The sequence below is a fragment of the Ciconia boyciana genome, chromosome 10, assembly GCF_034638445.1.
Source record: "Ciconia boyciana chromosome 10, ASM3463844v1, whole genome shotgun sequence".
Lineage (NCBI taxonomy): Eukaryota > Metazoa > Chordata > Aves > Ciconiiformes > Ciconiidae > Ciconia > Ciconia boyciana.
The window spans coordinates 30,283,970-30,308,430 of record NC_132943.1 but is presented as its reverse complement, the minus strand read 5'-3'; the positions used below and the strand labels follow the sequence as shown (position 1 = coordinate 30,308,430).

General features: G+C 39.1%; 1 protein-coding gene across 1 annotated transcript; it reads left to right on the top strand.

The window, feature by feature from the left end:
- Positions 1-116: 116 nt before the first annotated feature.
- Positions 117-22,916, top strand: DYTN (dystrotelin). Its single transcript, XM_072874876.1, has 15 exons — positions 117-142; positions 1,590-1,636; positions 3,748-3,822; positions 5,454-5,655; positions 7,722-7,807; positions 8,951-9,039; positions 9,717-9,788; positions 10,133-10,296; positions 11,176-11,287; positions 15,721-15,866; positions 16,222-16,390; positions 18,109-18,179; positions 20,288-20,447; positions 21,767-22,247; positions 22,813-22,916. The coding sequence occupies exons 1-15, from the start codon at positions 123-125 to the stop codon at positions 22,914-22,916; spliced, it is 1,998 nt and encodes a 665-aa protein (XP_072730977.1). The 5' UTR covers positions 117-122.
- The last annotated feature ends 1,545 nt before the right edge of the window (positions 22,917-24,461 follow it).

Here is a 24,461-nt window from a genome sequence, read left to right as displayed (position 1 = left end):
TTTGAGTGAGCAAATTCTCACAAATGAGTGAGTTCTAATTTGAGTTTAACTTTTGTATTTTTACATTTGTCCTCTTGCTTTATTTTATGTACCTTTGGCAGAGAGAAAAAAAGGAGGAAAACATGAGGCAAGCTGTGTGTTTGTAAGTGTATCTTTTAGATTGCTACATGTAGCTTTCACTAAACACTTATGTTTAATTCATTGCTTAGAATCTTCTGATTTCATTGATTTCCTTACATTGACTTTTCTGTCAAGCTATGCAGAGGCATATACTGCTGCACCCATTTTAGGAGTAATTGTATAAGCAAATTTACATGCCTATGTAAATGTTGGGCAGAACTGCAGTCTTGCAGAACCCAGGGTTGAGTCCAAGCTCTAAACCTTAGTAAGGAAGAAAATCGAACAATAGTGAAAAAGAAACATAGTGGTATTTCCTTCAAAGAAGGACTTCAATAAAAAACTGTGGCATTGTAGTCTTTAATGAAGAAGTTATTAAAGCAAATCTGTATCCCATAATTTTAAATATTTATAGGTTATTTAAAGACTGAAACACAAAGTTGCAGCTTTCACCAGTTAAAATGGTGAGCAGCACATTTATGGTAGACTTAATAATTATAGATCATTGAATATTTATGCTTCATAATTGGCCAGTATTCTGTCATGTTTATGACAAATGATCCATGACTTTCATTGGAAAAACGTAATAGAGTGAAAGTTTGGGTAAGTTCAGATTTAATACCAAATTTACTGTTTAACTTTTAGATAGTTTCCAATTACTTAATTTTTATTTATTCTAGCAAATTTCCTTTTTTCCCCACTAAAAGCCATGTATGTGGCCTTTGGAGTCTTGTGTAACTTAGATCTGTTATACCTAGTGTTTTTCAACTGTAATACTAACTGAAAGATAGTTACTATACTGAATTCATATTTATATTTTTATGTTTAAAAATAGAATGTAGTTTAGAGCATTAATGAAACAAATCCTGAGGGGAGACATTCAGTTTCTATTGTTATCAGGGACATAATTACTTTTGCTTTCAGGGTTGTGTAAAGAAGTAGATTCATGTTTATGCTTCCTTTTTCCCTTCCTTCTCAGCTCAAAAAGAAATAATGTCAGCTCAGCTGAAAAGTTTAGTTCAGTATGAAAATGTTATAAAATAGACTTGTGAGCAATTGCAATCAACGAATCTTGGGAAGAGTCTGGTGTAAAGGTATGTCCTCTGTGACATGAAATTATACACTATGGACTGTGTAGTAATCCTGTATGTAAACACTGGACTCTTCAATAGTGAAAGATCCTATTTCCTGTACTTGAAACTGTTTTGGGGACTGTTTTCGCCCAAATACAATTTTGCATTTACTAGACTTAATCCTACTTTATACTTAGCAGAGAGCATGTAGAGCATGCAATTTTCTGGAGTTTCTCTGCACGTGACACCAAAACTATTATGTTGTTTTATGTAATTCTGTTTTATTTCGTCTCTGAAATGCATCCATTAAATTGTTCAGATTAAAAGGTTTGATTTGAATGGTTTGATATGTCTCTGTTTAGGAAATGTGGTTTTACACTTTCGTTTGTTTCATTCTAGAATGCCTAATGCCATCTGTTCATTTCAAATGGATCCAGACTTGCAGGGTAAGGATTTTTCTCATTTTTTTCCAGCTTTTCTCAAGAGACATTTCTGTGTCTGTTTGGACAGAAACTAATGAATTGTAGTGAAGTCATGCCACTTTCAGAATCTCTGTGCTGTAACACATAAATGACAAATTACACAGCTGTGCTGTCCTACCTTTATTTTTGGATCTGTCCTGGCACCTTCCCTGCCATTATCACCTTGGGTCATGGAATGGTCAGGTGCACAGGGGCCATGTTCCCTAATGTATAATATAGGATGAGGTTTTTTCACATATTCTAGAATAGGCATGAAGGATGGACATACATGCCATTTTTGAGTGCAAAATCTTAGCAGATGCTTCATCTGCTACAGAACAAGTAGCGCAAAATGCAGAACTAGCAAGTAACCAGCTGGAGATGTCAGGAAACAATGCACTCTTTTCTATATGTGTAGGAATTCCTTTGTCAGCTTCTCAACAAAGGGCATTTATGAGTCTTGAGGTGAAATTTGACCCACTACAGAATGATTACATGCTGGTTTTCCATCCAAAGGGGAAACTCCATTCCTACGAGAAATGGAAGAGTTTAGTGCCCTTAAATAGCCTCTCATAAATAATAATCCTAAAATATTTTGTATTTTATTTGGGCTTTTTTTCTTTGCCTGCTGTTTTACTTGTGTGCTCTTGCAAGTTAATTCTGGAACTACTGCTTGAGAGGCACAGAATGCCCTACTTCGAGGCCACATTTTGTCTGTAAGGATGGACTTGAAGTGAATAGCAGATGGCTACTAAAACAGATTCCCTCCACTTAGAAAGTCATCTTGCGCATGGAAGGTGTTTGAGTTGGATCATGTGTATGTTTCTAGCATTTGTATTTGAAAATAGGCATTTGGAATTTAATCTATAGCCTACTGAAAACTGTGGGAGTCTGTGACTTTCAAAAGAGCTTTGGATCAGTTTACTGAAGAAAGAGAACTGATGATGCATGGAAGTCAAAACTAATTTTTCACATTGTATGACATGCTACACTACATCTCCAAATAATATCACAAAACAAAATGACAAGAGCAGGACTAAACAGATGGTATAGCAGATATTGGCTTATTTCTATATCTTATGCAGCATCTGGGAACCAGCAGAGCCCCTAATTTGCTGATTTTTGCTGACTGTTAACGTTAGTCTGGTACATTTGTGGGCAACTATTGCACACAGATTGTCTTATTTCCAGATTAAACAAGTAGAGAGTTTTGTGAGTTATTTCTACTCAGTTATGCATATTTGTTGCTTATCTTTGACCTTAATCAACTGTGAGTAACTCTTCTTCTCTGAAGGGAGAAAGAGCCTCTGAGGACAGGAGGATAACTGATAAATCCCTTTCTAGTTTCTAAAGCTATTGTGAACAAGCCTTTTTTTTTTGTCTTGAAGTTCTAGGTATGTGCGTAAAGTACCAGGTATAGGTCATGTTTGGAAGCCCTTACTTCCCACTCAGGAAAACATCCTTTAGTCATGTGAAAGGAATGAGCTGAAATCTTGTAAAGGTATGGGATTTAGTCGAGCAGCTTGAATGGGATTACCAAGCAGAAATGTCAAAAGCCAGTTGCTCTGGTAAATTGCTTATCTTCTTCTGAGGGAGTCCCAGATGTTGATCTTGACAGAAAATTTGTTTAATGCTTGAAACAATATGCATCCAAAACAATAACCCTGCTGTGCAGACTGACAAACTGTTCCTTGTAGAAGAGCATCTCTCATCAAGAAACTGTTTTGTTTGAAGAAATATTATTTCATTAGGATCTTGGCTAAAAGTATGCACAGTGAATATCCTTTTTTCTGGTCCATGAATAGACTCGATTCCCAAAGAAGCAGGTGTGCTCTCTATGTTAAATACTATTTTTATGACTCGTCATGTCACTGGTCATAAGAACATCATCTTCCCCACAAAGCTATTGGAAAAAAAGAAAATGTTTTAATTTTTTAAATTTTTTTCAAAATTTCCTTCAAAATATTGTGAGTTTTGATCAAGTCCAAATTTGGTTATTTCGATTTTTAGTTAAACAACTTGTTTTTCTTTCTTTCCTTTTTTTTTTTTTTTAATTAACCCCTCTATTGTAATGTGTGTTTGGTTTTTTTTCACAGAGGCTTTCAATGATGTTCAGAGCTCCGTCTACAGGACAGCCCTAAAACTACGCTCAATACAAAGTCTGTGCCAGTGTTAGTAGATGAAGAGAATCCTGTGCTTTGACAGAGAGAAGAATCTGTAAAAATTTTGTGTTGCTGTCACCATGAGTTATTATGCTACTTTGCTCTCTCATTTTCCACCTAAGAATCTCAGAATGCATTATGAACACTTAAGAGCTAGACAGTACTTCATATACAAATTTATTTTTTTCCCCTTTTGAATGTCAGTGGAAATATATTACTAAAATTCTGAAGGCATGGGAGAATCAAATTATTATTACAGTCTGCAACACTGCTATGTAGACATCACTGGCAGTTGTGAATCTTTATCTGTATATTATTATTCTCATTAAATGTCAAATTCTCATGTGTTTCTTAGGAGTTGATTTATTGGAAATAATCATGGATCATTGAAAATGCATTGACAGGCATTATTATTAATACTATAAGTATTAATGAGAACAAAATAAAATACGATCTACCAGAAAACTCCTGGCTAGCACTCATTCTCCCTCTCTTTGAAGTGAGTGAGAATTCTGTGCAAGCAAAGAATTATGGAACAAAGCCCTGGTCACCTAGCTCGCTTTTGAAATTACTGGATGTAAATTCCATATTGAGCTAAAATGCATGGATATCTTGAATTTTCCACCTGAAATAGTCTGTTGCTGAAAATGCACAACATTGCAAGTGAGGTCTTCAGGGTAGCACAGAAAAGATGACTAGTTTGTTGGCCTTGGCCATATTTTTTCATTTGGGCATGCTCTTCTATGAATGTATTTAGTCTGATCTCAGCCTTGGTATGGTAAATCTGCCTGGTGCTATGTGCCACAGCATGGAAGTACCAACTCCCGCAGGTACTGGTTTTCATTAGCTCTGTTGCCTAGTCCTCCATGTCTCCTCTAGGCACTCATAGCATCTATCCCAGTTACTCTACCCCTCTTGGAACACTGGTGACCAGAATTGCACATGGGTTTCTGGATTGAGATTCACCAGTGTCTCACACTGATATTTTCCCATCTGGGCTGGAAAGACCATAGGTGACATATTCTAGGTTCTCTGCTTCTTCAGCAATCTACAACCTTCAATCTACTACAGTCTTTCTCTTCTGATGTTAATTCTAATTGCTGCGGCACTGAATGTGACCTTTAAGAAGCCATAGCGCTCTCTTCCCACTGGATATTAGTTATTCCATGGCACATTCATAACAGCCTGTTTGCCCCTTTCTTGGCCATAGCACCCCCTTCTCTTTGTGTTTGTGCATGAGGAGAAAGCCTACATCAAAGCACAAATTGTTTCCACAGTCCCAGCTGAGCTTTATTTTGAAGTACCGAATGGCACGTAGTTTTATACTATCTATATATAGAATGAAAATTAGGTCTATAATTTGGATGCAGTTAATCATGCTATTTTCCTTCCCTTCCTATCTATCCCAAAATCACATCCAGGGAATTTCAGTTGAGCTGTTCTATCTTTGTAGCCTCACAAGTTGTGCTACATCCATAAACCCAGCAAGACCTTTCCCAGATTATTTCCTTTTTATGTTGCATACTGTTTTAGACTTCACTTTACAGACTTCTCTTAGCTAGGGACTTCTAATAAATGTCGAGCTTCCATTCAGGAAAAGGCAGGGATCCTCATTCATTTCTCCCTTAATTTTCCCACAGTGGATTTGATTGATGTTTCTCTGATTCAGCACATCCTATCAAGTGAACAGAGCCAGAGGGAAAAGCAGATTTCTCTGAAAGTGCAGCAGATCTCTGGAATGCTGACAGAACTGTTCCAAAGGGCAAGATTAGAAAAACCAGGCCAGGTAGATCCAAGAGCTGCTGAATTCACATTGAGCCTGCTAGCTGCCATGTATGACAGGTGAGAGGAAGAACAAATGTAAATCCATCACGAAGTGTTGCTAGACCAAGTCTGTTTCTACCACTCCTACACCATTTCTGTATGAAACTCTCCCATTTTGATGGTATTTTGCTTGGTATACACAATGGGAGTAGTTCAGCTATAGGAATATGAGGCACAAAGCCTTATCAGAGAAACAGTGGTCAAATGTTTCCAAAATTATCTGGAAGTCCAAATGTCTGCCAGTCCATGCTAACTTTTTCTGTGAAGAGCTGTACAGAGAGTAGCTCTTCTTTTGACTGCCAAGATATTTTGATACACTCCTGAAAAAGAATCCATATTTGCCTTTGAATGACAGTATCCATGCACAGGTCAAGAATTTGCCAGTCACTTTTCATTATTCATTTTTCTCCAGCTTAAAAATTTCATCAACCAATTATGAAACAAAACCACTGTCTCATAACTAAGCTGATCAGCTAGCTCCTGTGAACAGCAAATAGTTTCTGGGAATAATAAGGAAGCAGCTCGCAGAGTGTACTTTTCTCATGTACTGTTTGTGAATAATGAATTAATTCACTAAAGGCAAGATTGGTTTGTGATTGTATCAGATTTAAAAGGCAAAGACTAAGTTCATTGTAGAATTTATTCACTACAGGTTGAAATTTATTCCCTTCTACATCAGAGCAAAGTTTTTTACTGAAAGTGAGATGTAAGTGGTCTGCAGGACTTTTTCTTGAATCACTATTAATTAATAGTATGATCACTACTGCTTAAGGTCCCATGTTATGAATTTTTTTGTACTTAAAAAGATCAGTTAAGGCTAAGAATAAACTGGTGTGTTACGAAACAAAGCTAGAAACATCAAGAGTATTTTGTAATTTGTGTGCACTGTAGGGAAATAATTTAGAAGCATCTTCTTAACAGGACTATCTTGGTCTTTTTTTCTGTTTTCTTAGGCCAGTGTGTCATTTTCTTTTTGTTGTAATTTCTTTAAAAAAAAAAAATCCACAAGTTTCTTGCCATGTATATAGGATAGCAAAAGCTTCTTATAATTTTCTTCTAGTCATGTTTTCTCTGTAGAGTGCTGTTGTCCAGTATTAACACTGGAAGCTATTTCATGGCAAGAGCACATAAGGGCTTTTCCATGTTTATGTGGTAGCTTACTTAATAAGCTCATATAAACCATCATAAGGGGTTTTGATTGTATGCTTTAGCTTTAATCTTGGACTTTTTTCTATCAAAGTTCTGGAAATAAATTCAAATAAATAAATTCAAAATCTAGGAACTTTTGATCAACAATTTCCCATGCAGCTCATACTATCGAGACTATATTACAGCTTTATGCAGTATGCTCTGTAAAAATGCAGTTTATCTAAAGACTCTTGAAGACAATTTTATGTAATGATATTCTGAAGTGCAATACTGCTTTACAAAAGTAATATCTTAAATATAGAATTCCAGGATTTCCTGATTTATGGTTTCCAATTCACGTCTGCTTTGTCTTCACATAAAGAAACATTTTTTCATTAGGTGCCTTTGTTGCAAACTTGGGTTCTAAATTAAGCTACATTCTTTATGATCTAACGGTCAAAGCTGAAGTCCTGCTTCTGCATATATACTTTTGATTAAATTGAGTTGCAGTGAAATTAAAGGGAATTAGCCCAAGAGGAGCTCAGGACAGATCTGGGGCCCCAGTGAAGCTGCCTGATCATACAATACAAAATCCAGATTATAATCCTGCTTTCTCTTCCATATTTGGGAAGGCTTTCCACAAATGAAGAGCAGAATTTTTTCAGGATGTGTATTGTAAATGTAAAATTATATTTTACTTGGAATGTGAGGTCTTTGAAGGAGATGCTGGCTTTTTGTTTTATGATTGCATGGTATCTTGAACAGTTAACTCTGTAGTTATGTTGAGTGACAAAGGGTCCTAGACATAAAATATCACTAAAATGCAACATCAGTTATATACATATAAAAGGATATGAGTTTTGACATTGTCTTCCAACATAGCAATATTTTTTTCTTTAGAGGTTTCAGTTTTTACATTCTCAGTGAACGTAGTGTAACTTATTTTCTTTTCCTAGATCTGGAACAGGTTATATAAAAATGAGATCTGCTGCAGCTGCCCTAATTGCCCTTTCAGGAGACACTCTACTGGCAAAATACAGAGGTGGGAAATGTATTATATTATACACTGCCTAAAATACTGAACATTGAGAAAAATCTCCATTGTAATTTTTTTTTACTTTAAAAGAGAATACAGTTCTGCCATGCAAAAAGTAAATTATGCTGACTGCTTCCTTGTAGAGAAAGGCTGATGTAGAAGAATACTTTTCCATCAATGTCCATAGCCATCTTTGCATAAAGAGTCTCAGAACAAGTCATAGTAAAGTTTAAGATAAATAGAGCTTAAAAATGAAGGCCAAGTTCTATTTGCCTAGCAGAAAAGAACAGAAAACCCCTAGTTTTAAATTTCAGTAGATTAGAAAACAATTTTATATATTTGGTTCAGGAAGCTTTTGGAGCCCTTTTAACATTAGACAAAAATGCTTAAAGAACTAAGTATAACAGATAAAGGTAGCCCAGTGCAATGTGCAGCATAAAGATTTCTGCCTGAAATAAATGCTCAGAATGGAGAACAAATGGACCACAAGTGGCATATTGTCCTCATACTCTCCCATTGCATAATGTGTATTTCCTTCCAAATTACAATTTGGAGTTAACAATTCACAATTTAAATAGGGCATATCTTGTATAAACATATTTAAATATTTTTCTTACAGCTATGAAAATGAGCTCGTTGTTTCATTCATCCTTACCTGTCTTAACTGCCAGGAATAAGGAATTGCCATAGAATCATAGAATCATTAAGGTTGGAAAAGACCTCTAAGATCATCTAGTCCAACCATCAACCCAACACCTCCATACTTACTAAACCATGTCCCGAAGTGCTACGTCTACATGTTTTTTGAACTCCTCCAGGGATGGTGACTCCACCACCTCTCTGGGCAGCCTGTTCCAATGCTTGACCACCCTTTCAGTAAAGAAATTTTTCCTAGTATCCAATCTAAACCTCTCCTGATGCAACTTGAGGCCATAATTTCCTTGCTTTTCTTCTCTTTCCCCTGCCTGTAGGAAGAAAGTATTGTCACAGCAGTCACTGAGTGCCTGTTAGATAGACAATAAAGGGGAACTTTCTTGAGGTGTTTATTTGGTAGGCCAAAGCCATCATGTACATAGTTTGAGAATAAGTAGCTAGAAGACACTTCAGGCTCTGCCAAGATTCCAATTTCTTTCCTCTGGTTGTTTTCAGCTTTCTTCCAGTTTTATGCTGTCCCTGATGGAAAGGTGGCCTTGATTACCCGTAGTGCCCTGAGAAGCCTACTAACAGACTTAAATCAGGTAATGCCACTGCAGTGCTGTTACACAACAGATCTTGTAGGAGTATCCTAATCTAGGAGGAAAAAAATACATGGTTGATATGTTTTACGTTTGATTACATTATGGGACTGAAGTCAGTGGGGCACTCTGTGGGCATAGGGAGCTACCGTGCAAAATAGGTAAAAGAATCAAATTCTGTAGCTTTTCTCAGTCAGAGTAACCACTTGCATCAGTGCCTCTATGCATTCATTTTGCCTGAGCTTACAGGTCCTGGGAACACCTGCATACAGCTTTTGCTAAAGTGACTCCAAACTTCAGATGTCTGTACTCACTAGAATAGCTTGCAGTTGCAGAAAAATGCTTTGGCATACAGGTATTTCCTGCTGAACTGGCGCTGAAAATGGGATCTGAAAATGACCCCTGAGGTTCAAAGCCAGTGTCCTTCAGTATTCTAGTATGGCAACATAGTATGTTGATCCATTTCAGTAAGTGAGCTGGAAGCAAATCATTCCGACACATACTGCACTATGAAATTGCATACTGATGGTGTGAATATGAACAGGTTTTCTTCAGAACAGTATGTAAAATGGCATTTCTATAGATGCTTCACCATCTGTGTGCTGTCACAATCTCAGCAGAGCATGATGGGAACATCTGTTTTTTACTGAGGTGTTTCTGAGCCTTTCTTCTTAATGCAGATCCCAGCCATTGTGGGAGAAAGCTGCACTCTGTCTTGTGTGGAAATTGCGACTCACAGCTGTTTCCATGGGGTAAGTGAAATTCTGATGTCCTGGGAAATGATTTTGAATGTTGCTGGTTGATAAAATTGGAAGTGTATCACCATATAACATCTACCAGTATCTACTTTTAAGGGGCAGGACTGTTTGTCAGCCTCACAGTATAGGAGGATTTATATTTATAGAAAAGGTGCTCAGTAAGATACTACTGAAGACTCTTGCATTTATTCCAAAACCTTTGGAACCCAGTAACATCTTAAATGAATGGAAAATCTATGCTAGCATAGACCAATATTAGAGCTTTTATTAGGAATTGTAGATGAGACAGCAGTTCTTTTCAAGTAAATGGCTGAACTTGAGACATGTATTTTTTCCAGGTTCTGAATTCAGCAATTGTTGAAGAAAAATTCCTGTCTTGGCTGAGATCGGAGCCTGCTGTTCTCCTGTGGCTCCCTACATGTTACAGATTATCAGCCACAGAAATGGTTTCTCACCAAGCTAGATGTAGAGTCTGCAAAATTTTCCCAATTACAGGCCTCAGGTGCGTCAGTAATTGCTGTAGTCTATAGCATCCACGTAAATAGTTCTTACCATTGTTTGCATACCCTACAGGCTCTAACTGCTGTATTAAGCAATAAACTTCAGACATAATCTAATTTAACAAGTAAGATAGGGAAAGAAAGAACCATCACAGGCTAGTGCTCAAGCCTGCATCCTGTTTCTCTTTAGTTTGCTAGCACAGACATGATTATGGAGTCTTACTGAAAGTAAACTGGCAGTTCAGTGGTAAAGCTAATTAAACCTGTGTATCTCATTTCTTAGTTCTTTGTCCCATAATTAGGTGTATTAACTGGCTAGTTAAGTCGTCCATCTTAGCATCTTATTCATGTAAGTAATGGTATAAAATGGCCTAATGGTATAAAAAGAACACTAGCCGTTACCTACTGACCAGAACGCTCAGGAAAGTATTTTACTGTTACTCTCTTCTCACTAATAGTAAGCTTGCAGGTTTAGTTTTTTGCATTTTTAGTTTTTTGCAAAGTTGCAAATCCTACAACAATAGTGTAGTGATATTACAGTTCCATGAGAGCAGCAAATAGAGATAAGCTGGTGCATAAGAAGCATATGAAGATGTAACTGCATTCTCAAAAATGGTACTAGAACAACTGATTCTTGGACTGAATCTCTATGCAGCAAATAAATAATGTCAAAATCATTAGTGGGTTCTGGAGAATAGCCCACTGTCATTTGGACAAAATAACTCTTGCATTCAGAGAATGCTGAGGAAAGTCATTATTCTAACGCAGGTGCTTCTCTGCATTTCAGATCCCAGGGATCTGGATTTCTCAGTAATCAAGCTCACTTACACCATGTTCTTACTTGTGGGGAAGTAACTTAATCCTTCTGTTTTCCCTCACAGGTATCGCTGTCTGAAGTGCCTCAATTTTGACCTTTGCCAAGTCTGCTTTTTCACTGGCCGTCTCAGCAAACCACATAAGAGGTCACATCCTGTTATGGAACACTGTGTGCAGGTAGAGTCCCATTGTACTGATTCATTTCCCTGTTCAGGTTCTTCATGTAGGCAAGTAGGCAGTAGACTCTTGAACTACATTGATTATGAAATTATGTGTGTATTAGCCATAATGGCCATGACATATTAGCATTATTAATCTGGGAACAGTGAGTCAGGGGAAGGAAAAGGGGGCTTCTAACTTTAGAAGGAGTGTTTTGTTCTGAAATAACTGAATAGGTCCGTGAAATGTCATGGTGCAAGTCCTCTTCCCAAGGAGTTTTATGGCAAGTTTGCCATTTGCAGATCATTCTTAAACCTGTGGAAAGGGCCCTCAGTGTGTCCTGGTGCTCCTTCTTCCCAATCCTAATGGGGACTCATTCAGAAATTAATTCATCCAAAAGTTGTACAAACTCCTGCGTGAAATTTCATTTATGCCACAGATTTTCCACTTTATTGTAAACCTCTTGGACTCATTTGTCTCTGTCAGTTAGGGATGCAGCACAAAGAGGCAGCATGGGCCCAACTAAGCTCACCTACTTGTGCTCCATTACAGGGGCAACTTGTGCTTTCATCACACTAGTGGTGAAGTTCAACACTGGGAATTTGTGTTTGGAAGATCAGCTTCTCCTTTGAGCAGGAGATTCCAGATCTTGCCCACAGCAGCAGACAGGTTTTTTTGTGGATCTATGTAACAGTATCTTCTTCTGTTCCAGTAAATGAGCTGAAAAGCACCCATGAACGTTTCCCTAGTAAGCTGTACTTCATGGTCTCCTTTCTGAAACCCTGCACTTAACACTAAAGATATCTGGGTAGCCAGTGTCTGCACCAAAACTAAAGAATGTTAGTTAGACTGCTCTTGCAGTCACCCTTTGTCTGGGGGAACATCAAACTGTAGCCACTTCATTGCTTTCCTTCTGAAAACCTCTTGCTAACACTGCGAGAAACTATATCTGGATGCTTAGTATCTGCATTAAAAATAACAGATAGATGTTCATTCCTCCAAATATTCTTCCTCATCCTCCATCTGTGAGAAAGTAGGAGAATCAAATGGCAACTGATCTCCTCATGTAGAGATTTCTAATAGAGACATTAAAATCAGTGTGAATGGAGAGTGAACGGGAGTGTGTGGATATGGAAGCACCAGGACGGATATAACAAGGCAGGAGAGGATGCAACCTAGATTAGGTGGTCAGCAAGATCACAGCACTTCCACACACAGCTTCTCAGGACAACCAAATCAGGAAAACAAAAGGTAGCCTGAAACAAAGGACAAACTGCCATTTGAAGATGCCTTTACAAGAGATGATGTGAAGGTAAAGAACAAGACCTATACCTATGAGACACCCAAATAAGGAGACAAAAGATCACAATCAGTGTCAGCTCCTAAAGAAGCTAAAGGCACATCCAAAAACCAGCACATGGTCACACTAAGAGGAACCCAGGAGGCTTAATGAGAACTGGCATCTCTTGTCCTCCATGTCACTGTAAGTCATCATGACCATACCATGTGTATACATACACCTTGGTGTGTGAATGCTGGAAAAACTACTTGGATACATGTATATTAGTGCTGTGAGTGAGTATGAGTGAGTGAAATGAGTGTTGTTCTAAAATGAAGTCCCCTTCCGCTCCTATACTGTCTGACATTGAGCTTTCCCACATTGTTGCTGCAATATTGCAACTGGATCACTGAACTTATGTTTCCTTTATAAAGCCCTACTCTAACACTAACCCTGTAAGTATTACTTTCATGGCCAAAATCTATACCAAACTTAAAAAGATAAGCTACTCATTATGACAGATACCATTTTTATATCCTTTGTGTGGGACATAAAAGAATCAGTAGTAAGCCACTTCTCCCATACCTTCCACTCTTAGCAGATGCTGTCCTTGGCTGGTAAGTTTTCACATTGTCTTTATCAGGTAGTGGGCTGCTGAGTGGGGATTTGAAATATAAACACTGTTTTTCCTTACCGTTCTGACACCTTGTGGTAATGTTATTACCATGTTGAGAAATTACTAGGAGGCATGCTGTATCAGGTATATCATGCTGTAATTGGGTATATCAACCAGAAAAGGAAAGCTAAAGAAAGCGTACCTCCACTATTGAACAAGAATGGTGACCTACTATCAACAGACAAGGAGAAGGCTGAGGTACTCAACAACTTTTTTGCTTCAGTCTTCTCTGGCAACCACTCTCCTCACCCCTCCCGAGTCAACAGACAACATGTTGGGGACCAGGGTGGTAAAGCCCCTCCCACTGTAAGGGAAGATCAGGTTTGTGACCACCTGAGGAACCTGAACATATATAAGTCGTCTATGGGACCTGATGAGATACATCCCAGAGTCCTGAGGGAATTGGGTGAAGCTGCCAAGCCACTCTCCATGATATTTGAAAAGTCATGGCAGTCAGGTGAAGTCCCTGGTGACTGGAAGAAGGGAAACATTGTGCCCATTTTTAAAAAGGGTAGAAAGGATGACCCTGGGAGCTACCGACCTGTCAGCCTCACCTCTGTGCCTGGGAAGATCATGGAACAGATCCTCCTAGAAGCTACACTAGAGCACATGGAGGACAGGGAGGTGATTTGAGACAGCCAACATGGTTTTACCAAGGGCAAGTCCTGCCTGACCAACCTAGTGGCTTTCTACGATGGAGTTACCACATCAGTGGACAAGGGAAAAGCAATGGATGTCATCTATCTGGACTTCCGTAAAGCCTTTGACACGGTCCCCCACAACATCCTTCCCTCTAAATTGGAGAGATATGGATTTGATGGGTGGACTGTTCAGTGGATAAGGAATTGGTTGGATGGCCACATCCAGAGGGTAGCGGTCAACGGCTCAATGTCCAGATGGAGATCAGTGATGAGTGGTGTCCCTCAGGGGTCCGTACTGGGACCAGTGCTGTTCAGTATTTTCATCAATGACATTGACAGTGAGATCGAGTGCACCCTCAGCAAGTTTGCAGATGACACCAAGCTGAGTGGTGCAGTCGACATGCCCGAAGGATGGGATGTCATCCAGAGGGACCTGGACAAGCTGGAGAAGTGGGCTTGTGTGAACCTCATGAAGTTCAACAAGGCCAAGTGCAGGGTCCTACACCTGGGTCGGGGCAATCCTCGGTTCCAATACAGTTTGGGGGATGGTGTGATTGAGAGTAGCCCTGCGGAAAAGGACTTGGGGTACTGACGGGTGAAAAGCTGGACATGAGCCAACAATGTGCGCTCGCAGCCCAGGAGGCCAACTGTATCTTTGGCTGCATCAAAAGAAGCATGGCCAGCAGGTTGAGAGAGGTCATTCTGCCCCTCTACTCTGCTCTGGTGAGACCTCGCCTGGAGTACTGCATCCAGCTCTGGAGCCCTCAGCACAAGAAGGACGTGGAGCTGTTGGAGCGGGTCCAGAGGAGGGCCACGAAAATGATCCGAGGGCTGGAGCACCTCTCCTACGGGGACAGGCTGAGAGAGTTGGGGTTGTTCAGCCTGGAGAAGAGAAGGCTCTGGGGAGACCTTATAGCAGCCTTCGAGTACTTAAAGGGGGCCTATAGGAAAGATGGGGACAGACTTTTTAGCAAGGCCTGTTGTGACAGGACAAGGAGCAATGGTTTTAAACTAAGGGAGGGCAGATTTAGACTGGATTTAAGAAAGGAATTTTTTAGAATGAGGGTGGTGAGGCACTGGAACAGGTTGCCCAGAGAGGTAGTGGAGGCCCCATCCCTGGAAACATTCCAGGTCAGGTTGGATGGGGCTCTGAGCAACCTGATCTAGTTACAGATGTCCCTGCTCTTGCAGGGGGGTTGGACTAGATGACCTGTAAAGGTCCCTTCCAATCCAAAGCATTCTATTATTCTGTGTGTGTTTTCTTTCTGTTTTCCTGTTCAGTCTGTCAGGGCTTACCCCATGTTCTGCAGCAGTGACTTCCTGAGGCAGAATTGGTTTGTGTCCTGCTGTAATACAGCTACTGAGCTTAGTTGTTGTACCTGAGCCTGACACTGCTGTGACAAATGGAAGTGTGGTTTTTACGAGAGGCACAGAAGGCACAGTAATGGCACAGAAGGCTGTATCTATTAAAACTTCATACAAGTATAAAAGTACTTCTTCCCATTGATCAAGAGGTAACTTAGATACTAGTTGGGCAGAATTATCATTGTGACTGTAAGCTTAATCATTGTAACTGCCAAAATCCTGTGTTAGGCGTTTCCAGGCTGCCTGAATTTGGCCCAGGCAGAGTGTTTTGCTTACCTAACAGAACTGGAGCCGCTCTTGCCTGTGGTCCTGCATCATCATGCACCTCAGCTCCCCTTCTAGGGCTCAAACAGCAGCCATGAGCCTCTTCAATTGTTGAACAGGTGGACCTTTACTTTCTTATGTCTTGCCTTTGCCTTGGATTGTGTCTACTTCTGGGCAGCACCTGTTTGAAAATTCACTCCCTTCTTTATATCCCTCATTCCAATAGATTTCAGCAAAGGCAAATGCAAAGCACTTTCTCCGCACCATCAGGAACAACCTGTTTCAAGAGCGCTGCAGAAGAAAGGAGGCTCAGAGAAGGAGGGCTCTGGAGATAGTGGAGGAGAGGCACTTCCCTACTCACAAAAAGACTTTGTGAGTTTCTGTTTCCAATTAGTTTATAAATTAGTTATAGTTGAATTTCCCAATATATTTAGCTCTTGGCTAAAGGAAGCAAAAAAGAGAAGCAGCAAATTGCATTGATACTAAATGGATGGAAAGAAGAACCTGTTGTTGAGATTCTGTTGAAAGAGTGGAATTTGTTTTCAGGAATTTAATTCTTTCAGCCAAAATATGCCAGCAGGCATAGCTAAACCATACATCTTGCTTAGTCAATAGCACAGCTGTCTGTCTACTTACAGTGCATTCGTTTTATTTTGATCTTTCTGGATACCAAAACCATATAAGGCTTGATCCTTTCTCTACTCATTATTTCTCTGTTGTTATACAGTCCCCCTGCAGAACTCAGTGCTTCACCACTACCTGGCCCTGAAAACCTGTCTTTCCCAGTGGACAGACCTGTCCTGGAGTCACCCAAGTTTGTATCTGAAAACAGAACTGTAATGCAGAAGAATGAGAATAACAGCAAGACACCAGAGCAAGGCAAGACAAAAGCTCAGGTGAGCAAAACATGAAGCTGTAATAGTGCTAAAGCTGTGAAGAAGACCTACCAAGTTAACTATCTAACTGCCTTCTAATTACCAATGAAAAAGAAATGTAATGGGCAGCTTCACCTTTCTGTTCATTTCTCACATGGAAAAAAATGTGGAATGTGAAAACTTAACAAAGCTTGAATTTGATACTCTCCCAAGATTAGTGACTAACTCCTTGATGTCTATGACCTTCAGAAGCATTTGTAAGAATATTTGCTTTGTTACTTTTTTTTTTTCCCCGAGTTGTCTTAGAGTAGCACATTAAAGGCTAGCTAAGACTGGAGTCCTCTCTATTCTGACAGTAAAAAATGCCATCATGTCCTCCTACTGCAAGCAAATGTCAGGGAAGGATGCCTTAATTCTTATTAGGCTCAGGCCATTTTTGTCACCATGGCAATAGCAAGAGGACAGAATGGGCCCTTCTTAAGCATAAACCCAGAGTAGTGTCCACTCCAACTAAAATAGCTCATGCATAAAAAGCTCTCCGCTAATCCATTTCCAGGTTCCCTGCATAGAAACAATGCTAGAGGAGTGGGTAGGACAGTGTAGATAAAAATAAGTACATAGCAGATTTTTGTTTCTATATTTATTTGAGAGTTTGGTAGCTCTGCACATACTCAGAATATAAGGAACACTGGGTTGTGTTCAAACCAGTTTGTGTCATCCACTCATCTTGTTCTTCCCAGAAGCCAAGGTGCAGTAACTGAGAAGTAGCCTGTGAATGTCAGGTCACTCCTTTGGCTGCTACTCCTGTGCTGCCCTTTGGAAGACCTGTCTTTTAGGACTCTGCTGCCCAGCTCGAGGTATAGTGCCAGCCAGCACATATCTGCAGAAGCTGTGGGCAGACATTGGTTAAGCATATAATTTTGATGGCTGGCATTTGTTGTTTTAGAAGACAGTGAAAAGGGACTTGCATCCCTGTAGTGGGATTCTGTCATGTGCATTGCTCTCTTGTTAATTTTCTCTCTGGGATGAGAATTCTTTTTCAGCAGATTTATACTGATTTCCAACATCTTACAGTGCAGATTATTTCAATGTTGCTTAAAAAGATGCAGACCATAAATCCAATGATAGCTTTTAATAGAATCCATGAGCTTGGAGGTCCTGGGCACCCAGCTCTAGTTTCATAATTACCTGGCAGCCCTGATTCCAGCCCAGCTTATACCATGCCTCTAAAGCAGCTTACCTGGAAAGTGTTTGTCTCCCTGACTTCTGGGCTACTGTCCCCTGCATGGCCCAGAGACTGCTACTTCCATCCAAAGACCAGGAGTTTCTCTTCTCTCTTCTACATCCAGTCTGTCTCCCTCCATCTCTTTGTGCCGAAGCAGTTGTGTGACTTTGGAGAGACTGTTCCCAAATCAGAATATTCCATTTTGCAGAAATTCCAGGGAATGAGGTTTTTGTTCTAATTTAAAACAAAACAAATTATCATACACTTAGAATTTGTCATAGGACAAAGAATTTGTTCTATAGAGTAAATTTTCCAGTCCGTTCTAATAGCCATTAGAAATACTTTAATGCATCAGTTGATTGCAATCAATTAAATAAAAAAAGTTAACTAGTAAATCTGTAAAACAGAAGAAATCCCAAATTTGCCATGCCCTCTTATAGCAAAATTTGCATAGAAAATGAAACGTTATTGCTGATAAAGTTATGAACGGATACTTTTCTCTTTTTCGTTATAGGCAATAGCCTCTTTTGAAGCAGATGTGTTTAAAATGCACAAATCCATCAAAAGCATTCACGATGAGAGCAGGTAGGTAAATGCAGTAGTACAATGACTGAAGACTGGTGGGCAATGCTTCTCCAGTGAAGAGCTAGTAGACAAATGATTTTTCCATACTTTAAAGATTTTGAGATTTAAAGAAAAACTCATATCAAATGGGGATGAATGATAAAAACTCAGCAACAAAAATTGTAAATGGAGATCACTGGAAAAACAATTTCTGGCAAAGCAAAATATTTTGGTTTGCTTTCATCAGCATTTCTGCAATTGTTAGTTTACATTTCTAAAAGTTATTTTTAAGGTAAAAAATGTTCATTTGCTTAAAAATATCAGAATAGCATACTTTTCCAAATTTTTCTCTGAATAAGGCTTAATCAAAACAAATTGCATAATTCATATGAAGTTTTTAAATCAAGGTAGGATATCTTTCTAAAAAAATATGCTGTGAGTCAAATAGAGACTACAGGTTTAATACAGTAACTATTGGTAAAAATTACATCACTTAGATTATCACAGAAGTCCCTTCTGATATTCAAACCTCTGACACAATAAAATTTTAATTCCTAAACTACAAATTTCTTGGTTTTTTTTTTTGTTTGGGGTGGGGGGGTGTTGGTGTATAGGCAACCATGCTTACCTTTTTCTTTCACTTTTGCTTTCCCTGCCTTCATTTTTGTAGTTATATATGAATGTGCTGTAGATATAATCATGTCTGTGACCACTGAAACCAATGGAATTACAGCAAAGTGTAGAATTTGATCCTGCATCTGCTCTCTTTATCTCCTTCAGTATGTTCAGTTCCCTCTGTTCCTGTTTTGTTTCATTCTAGCAAGTCAATGTACAACTGCTGCTCCAAATTCACACAAGGGCACTCCAAGACTAGAGCAAAGCAATTGCAGTTTCATTGTAAGTCTGTGTCCTTATCTCACTCTCTGTTCTCACATGGGAGAATAAAGAGATATGGCAAAGATCTTCAGCTTTCATTTAGATTAGCAATAGTTGAGAGGATATCTGGGAAGCCTGCTCCTGAAATACTGCATCACCCTCTGACCCAGAGCTTATCATATAACTGGGTGAATGAATCACATCATTACTCATGGGAAGCTCTTTGTTCTTATTTGTGGACCAACTTCCAGCATTTATGTGCTTGTTCACAGAACCGGGCTCTGAGTTAGTTGAAGGTAGTCAGCATTTTACAGTAAAGACTGATTAAATGCTGTTATAAGGGACCACTGTAATTTTAATTTTAAATGGTCTGACTTGCTGTCCCATTCAGACAAATCTTGCATAATTCCAGTGAAACTGATGGTGCTCTTGTCTGTGAGCCAATGCATACCCAAAAGAAAGTGAATCAGATGAACTTCTGGATGTAACTAAGCAAAGGAGATAACTATTTCAGTGGCATGATATGAAGCAGTTGGCTTATTACTGTAGTGTTAACAAGCTTTTCTGTCTGTCTCCACCTCAGTGATGGGGAAGACAGAACTGTATTTCTACCCTCACTTCTTAGAGAAATCCCGACTTTAGAACAGAGATGGGTGGTATCTTTGTCATACTGTGCTCTGAGTAGGTAACTTCTAAATCTTCTCTGGTGTGTGTGGGAGGGTGGCACTTCTCATTGCAAAAATCACAGTATCTTTTCAAGGACAAGCCTCCTGTGCAGAAACTATTGGTATCATCAAACAAGCTGCATAGAATACCAGGAGCAAGAAGGAACTCAATCAAAGGGGTAGAGGCTGCTTTTACTCCTTTGTTGCCCCAGGGGAAATGATGGGAATCTTTTGCAGGTCAGGGAGTTGCCATAAGTAGTTTGCTTCTCAACAGAGGGATTGCTATAATGTCTCTCCTGTTGCAGCCACCTTTGTGGAAAAGGTAAAACCCCAAGATGCAAGGCTCAGCCCTGGCCACAGTTCCACTCAGCTCACATCTTTCCTCATCTAGAACACTCCTGTTCTTGCTAATTCCATGGATACAGCCCAGTTCCTGGAATACTAGCCTCTAACCCCAAAGCTGACAAAAATTTCCTGAACTGACAAAGAGGAGAAAGTTTGTGCTACAGTGCTTGCTCTTTTCCATGACTGCATATATTTGTGTGTGTGTGATCTAGCAAAATTCCCCCCGTCCTGTGTCCCTGGCAGGTACATGAAGAAGCAGTTCAACAAATGGAAGGACAAAATGCAATTTCTTCACTACTGCCAGGAAGACAAAAGCTGCAAAATAGAGGCAAAGCTCCAAAGCCTGAGTGCAAACCATGAAAACCTGCAAATGAAGCTGCAGCAAATGAAGCAAGAAGTAAAGGTGTAGTGATAAATATACCAAGAATCTTCACAGCTATGGGCAATTACTGAACACGAACTACTCCTTTTCCTGCAGACCAGCACTCTTGATACTGTTTCGTGCACCTTCCACCTGTCTGCTCAGTCATCTTAGGTTCTTGTCTTCAGAGAAAGCAAATAGGGTCTTTGCAGCAGGAAATTTTTTTTTTCATTCTGTATATATTTAGCATCTAGCACAGATATCCATGTCTGGGGTGTTTAGATACTACTGCAATTAAAATAATGAGAGGGTATTCCAATAAGAGTGAGAAAAGTGCTTTCCAACAGAAGTGTTAGATTCTTCATTGCAGCCTTTTCTTTAGAGAAGAATCCTGTGTTGGCATTGAATAAATGAAATACTCTTTTGTCATTCCTAATTGCTGTCTTGTACTGGGATGTAATACAGACCTCTTACAGAAAATATTTTATTTCTTTTCAATTGTATTGACTCTTGTTCATTTAAAGTATCTGAGGTTCTAAAAAGGCCCTTATTTCACAGAGAATGCATACATATTTGCCACCTACAGCATTTTTGTAGCATTTTCTGCAATGCTGTTTTTAGACTGTTTTTCAGGGATTGTCAAACATAGAGAAAAGCCAGACACATCTGCAGTGCATGCTCAGTCAGTTTTGTATCACTTGCACATGGAGTCCCATATGACCTGGCATGTCATACCATCCTGTGTGTATGCTGTGACACTGGCCTGCCCACAACATGCAGGACTGGCTGCACACATGCAGTTAAGTGTCCAGTGCATGCACAGGCAGCTCAGGGTATCCCAGTTACATCAGACTCGGCGTTCATCCAGTGGATGGTATTTGCCATCATAGTTCTGTCTAGAAAATTCCAAGTACAATTGTGGCACTGACAACCGACCTAGTTTTGGAATTTCAAATGTTAACAGGTGTGAGGTGTTTGATATATGTTTAATATACACATATATTTTTCCCTTAGTTTAATTCTTTTAGAACAATTTTCCTGCAAATTTAATCTTGGAACATTATTCTTCCCGCTTTTCAATGGCATTAAAGCATATAATGTCTTCAGATTGGAATTGTGGAAAAAATGGCCACATGGATTTTCCCAAACTCAAACACAAAGTTTTATTTTATTGCAGGAAAATATTTTATTTGTTAAAAGAATTGGTTTAGTTCACCAGAAATTTAAAAAAAAAAATAAATTATTCTGACACAAAATTATTTTCCTACCTATTTTAGTACTACCAGCAAACCAAATATCAAAACAAAAACCAAAATATCAATTATTTTCACAATGTAGTTTCTGTGTTTTGTCTATCATAGACAATGTTACAGTCATCAGAACATCCTTTTGCACAGCGTCAGAATATGATGCCAAGAAATCCACATGTCCTGCTGGACAGGAGAATGCAGGGTGGATTAAATCCTGCCCAAATAAGGCCTACTTCCAGAACACGTGCAGACTGGAAAGCTTTGAATCCCTCCAACTCTGCAAACAGAATGCAGCTTTTACAGACGCCTGAGGTTCCCACTGCAGTAGACTTTGTGTTTTCAGAAGACCCACTGGAGTCAGTGTCCCTGCAGAGCGACAGACCTTTTATGGGACAGTATAAAAAGGCAAAAGAGAATCAAACATATCTGCCTGAATTGACAGAAAACTCCCTCAGTTGCATCATGAGGAATACAGTTCTGACTCCCACTGCAGTGCAGGTACCACCTGATGAGAAGGAAGTCAGTGAGGAAGTGGAACTGCAACAGCTAGTGATGAAACTGAAGGATGCATTGTCTCTCCAAGCCCAACCAGGTATAAGTTCTCCCAGTTATCTTAACACTGTCTTCTCACCTTCATCCAGTTTACTCTATAATATTGTTCATGATCATTTAACCCTCAGAGGAAACTCAGAATCTTGCCTTTGCCATTGTAGAAGTACTCCAGCTCTACACTGTAAGGTAAAACATATTCCTGTAAGGTGGAATATAGCCCCTAATGTTGGACTAATTTGAAACAGGATGAGCCAAAGCGTATAAGAGGAAATCATCTCAGCAGTCAATTAAGGAGCAAACTTATACTGGTGAGGGCACTGGAGGTCTTTTCTGTTGCCACTTCTGTGGCACTGTAACTATGACTCTAGTCCCAGGCAGACCTCCAGCAGTACAAAATCCCTTTGTAATCAATGGTCTTACGCAGCAGAGCTTTGTTCAACACTCAGGATGCCTCACTTTGGATAATGAGGATGTAATAAGGAGAATGATGGGAAAAGCTGATGTTTCTACAGAGTTGTCTTAAATTAGAGCTTTATAAAGAGTTTTTCAGGGCTCTGGCAGCATCCAAATGCTCTCAAAGACTTAAAATCTGTTCTACTTTTCAGCTCAACAGTCTGCTTTGCAGCAGGAGTTCTTCTCTACAGCTGAAGATGTTTGCAGATCCTTTTCTGACCTCATCAACCAAGTAACTTCACCAGCTTGTAAATGATGGAAACTACCATTCACCTTATAGCTTCACTGAACTATTGAAGGTAATTGATGTCATGTCAGACTCTTTAAAGTGTCTCACATATTGCATTGTAATAACCCAGAATAACAGATTTCTGCATTTACTGACTTCACCAGGAACCATAGTGTTAGAGAACAATGTTCATTTTCTGTTGGTGGTTTCCAGCTCCTGTGCAGTAGATGTTGGCCCAGCTGACAAAAATCAGCATGTCTTCATCAATGTTACACTGCCTTTCACAACTGTCCTGCCCTGTCTTCTCTTCTTACTGCAATATAATCAGTAATGGCTTGTGTTTCAGGAACATTTATTTTTTATATGCGTGTTGGCTTGAGTCAACTGGTTTCAGTGATGTATCACATCATTGTTTCTTAGACTAAAAAAAGGAATAAGTTCTTAACTGTCAGACTTCTCAATACTTGATAGTTACATATTAATATTTTTCCAAACTACTGAATTCATATTTAAAGGAAAAGATACTTTGAACATTCAAAGGAATTTGATTGCTTTAGAAGAGCCTTTCCGTTATCAATTAACTTATATATTAGTATAGAACGGATAATAAGAATGTAATGCTTAGTATAGAAAGGTTAATACGAATGTAATGTTTAGTATAGAATGGTTAATAAGAATGTAATTTTACCTGCAGCATCTAAAATGTGAGAAAAGTAATTTTCCTTGGTTGCTAATACTTTGTATTTGATGGAACATATCTAAGACTGCCAGAGTATAAAAATACTTATCGAGCCGGTACACACACATACAGGCATATATATGCATGTCAGTAAACCTATGAGCTGCACAGAAGTTTGTAAACAGATAGGTGATTGGTTGTAGGTAGCAGGTTATACTTGCTGAGGTTGATTACGAAGTATCTATTAGGCATCAGCAGGGAAGCAGGCTGGGATTTAAGAGAAAGGAAGATATCACACAAAAGAAACATTGCATACTGCTTTGATCCATTCATACTACAGTCTAGCTTAATTTCTTATAAGGATGGGTGAGTGAAGGCCTTAGAAGAAAAATAATAGATGCTCACTGCTTTCTTTTCATTGCTTCTTGATTGCTACATGTTTCTTACAGCAACTCAGTGAGATACATTGGTATAGTCTGTGATGATAGTGTCATCAAATGCATATTGTTTTAGTGACAGCAGTTCTGAAGATTGAGATAATGGGTTAAGATACGTCAGGTTGATGATTTGCATGTTATTATCAGATGTTGTACTTCTTTGGATTGTTAACTATTTGTTAAGTGACAATGTGAACCAATGGCAAATTTACCAAGTGTGATTCCTCAGCAGCGCAAACGATTGCCCATTTCTCTCTCTTTAGCTGTTGATATGCCATGGTCGAGCTACTTTGTTGGAATTGTGCTGTATCTCTTGTTGATGACAGCAACAAAGAAAACATTTTTTTCTGATAACGCACAGAAGTATTTTAAAGATCTGAGAAATGGAAATGATTCAGTACTACTTCAGAGAGAAAAATTATAGATTCAGCCACTTACTATCACTGTTCTGCAGGA

Excerpts from the sequence above, each read along its gene's own strand:
- DYTN (XM_072874876.1), top strand. The coding sequence starts at position 123 with ATGAGGCAAGCTGTGTGTTT. Across the intron at positions 16,391-18,108 it reads AAGGCAAGACAAAAGCTCAG|GCAATAGCCTCTTTTGAAGC; the intron begins GTGAGCAAAACA and ends TTTTCGTTATAG. Across the intron at positions 20,448-21,766 it reads AAATGAAGCAAGAAGTAAAG|ACAATGTTACAGTCATCAGA; the intron begins GTGTAGTGATAA and ends TGTCTATCATAG.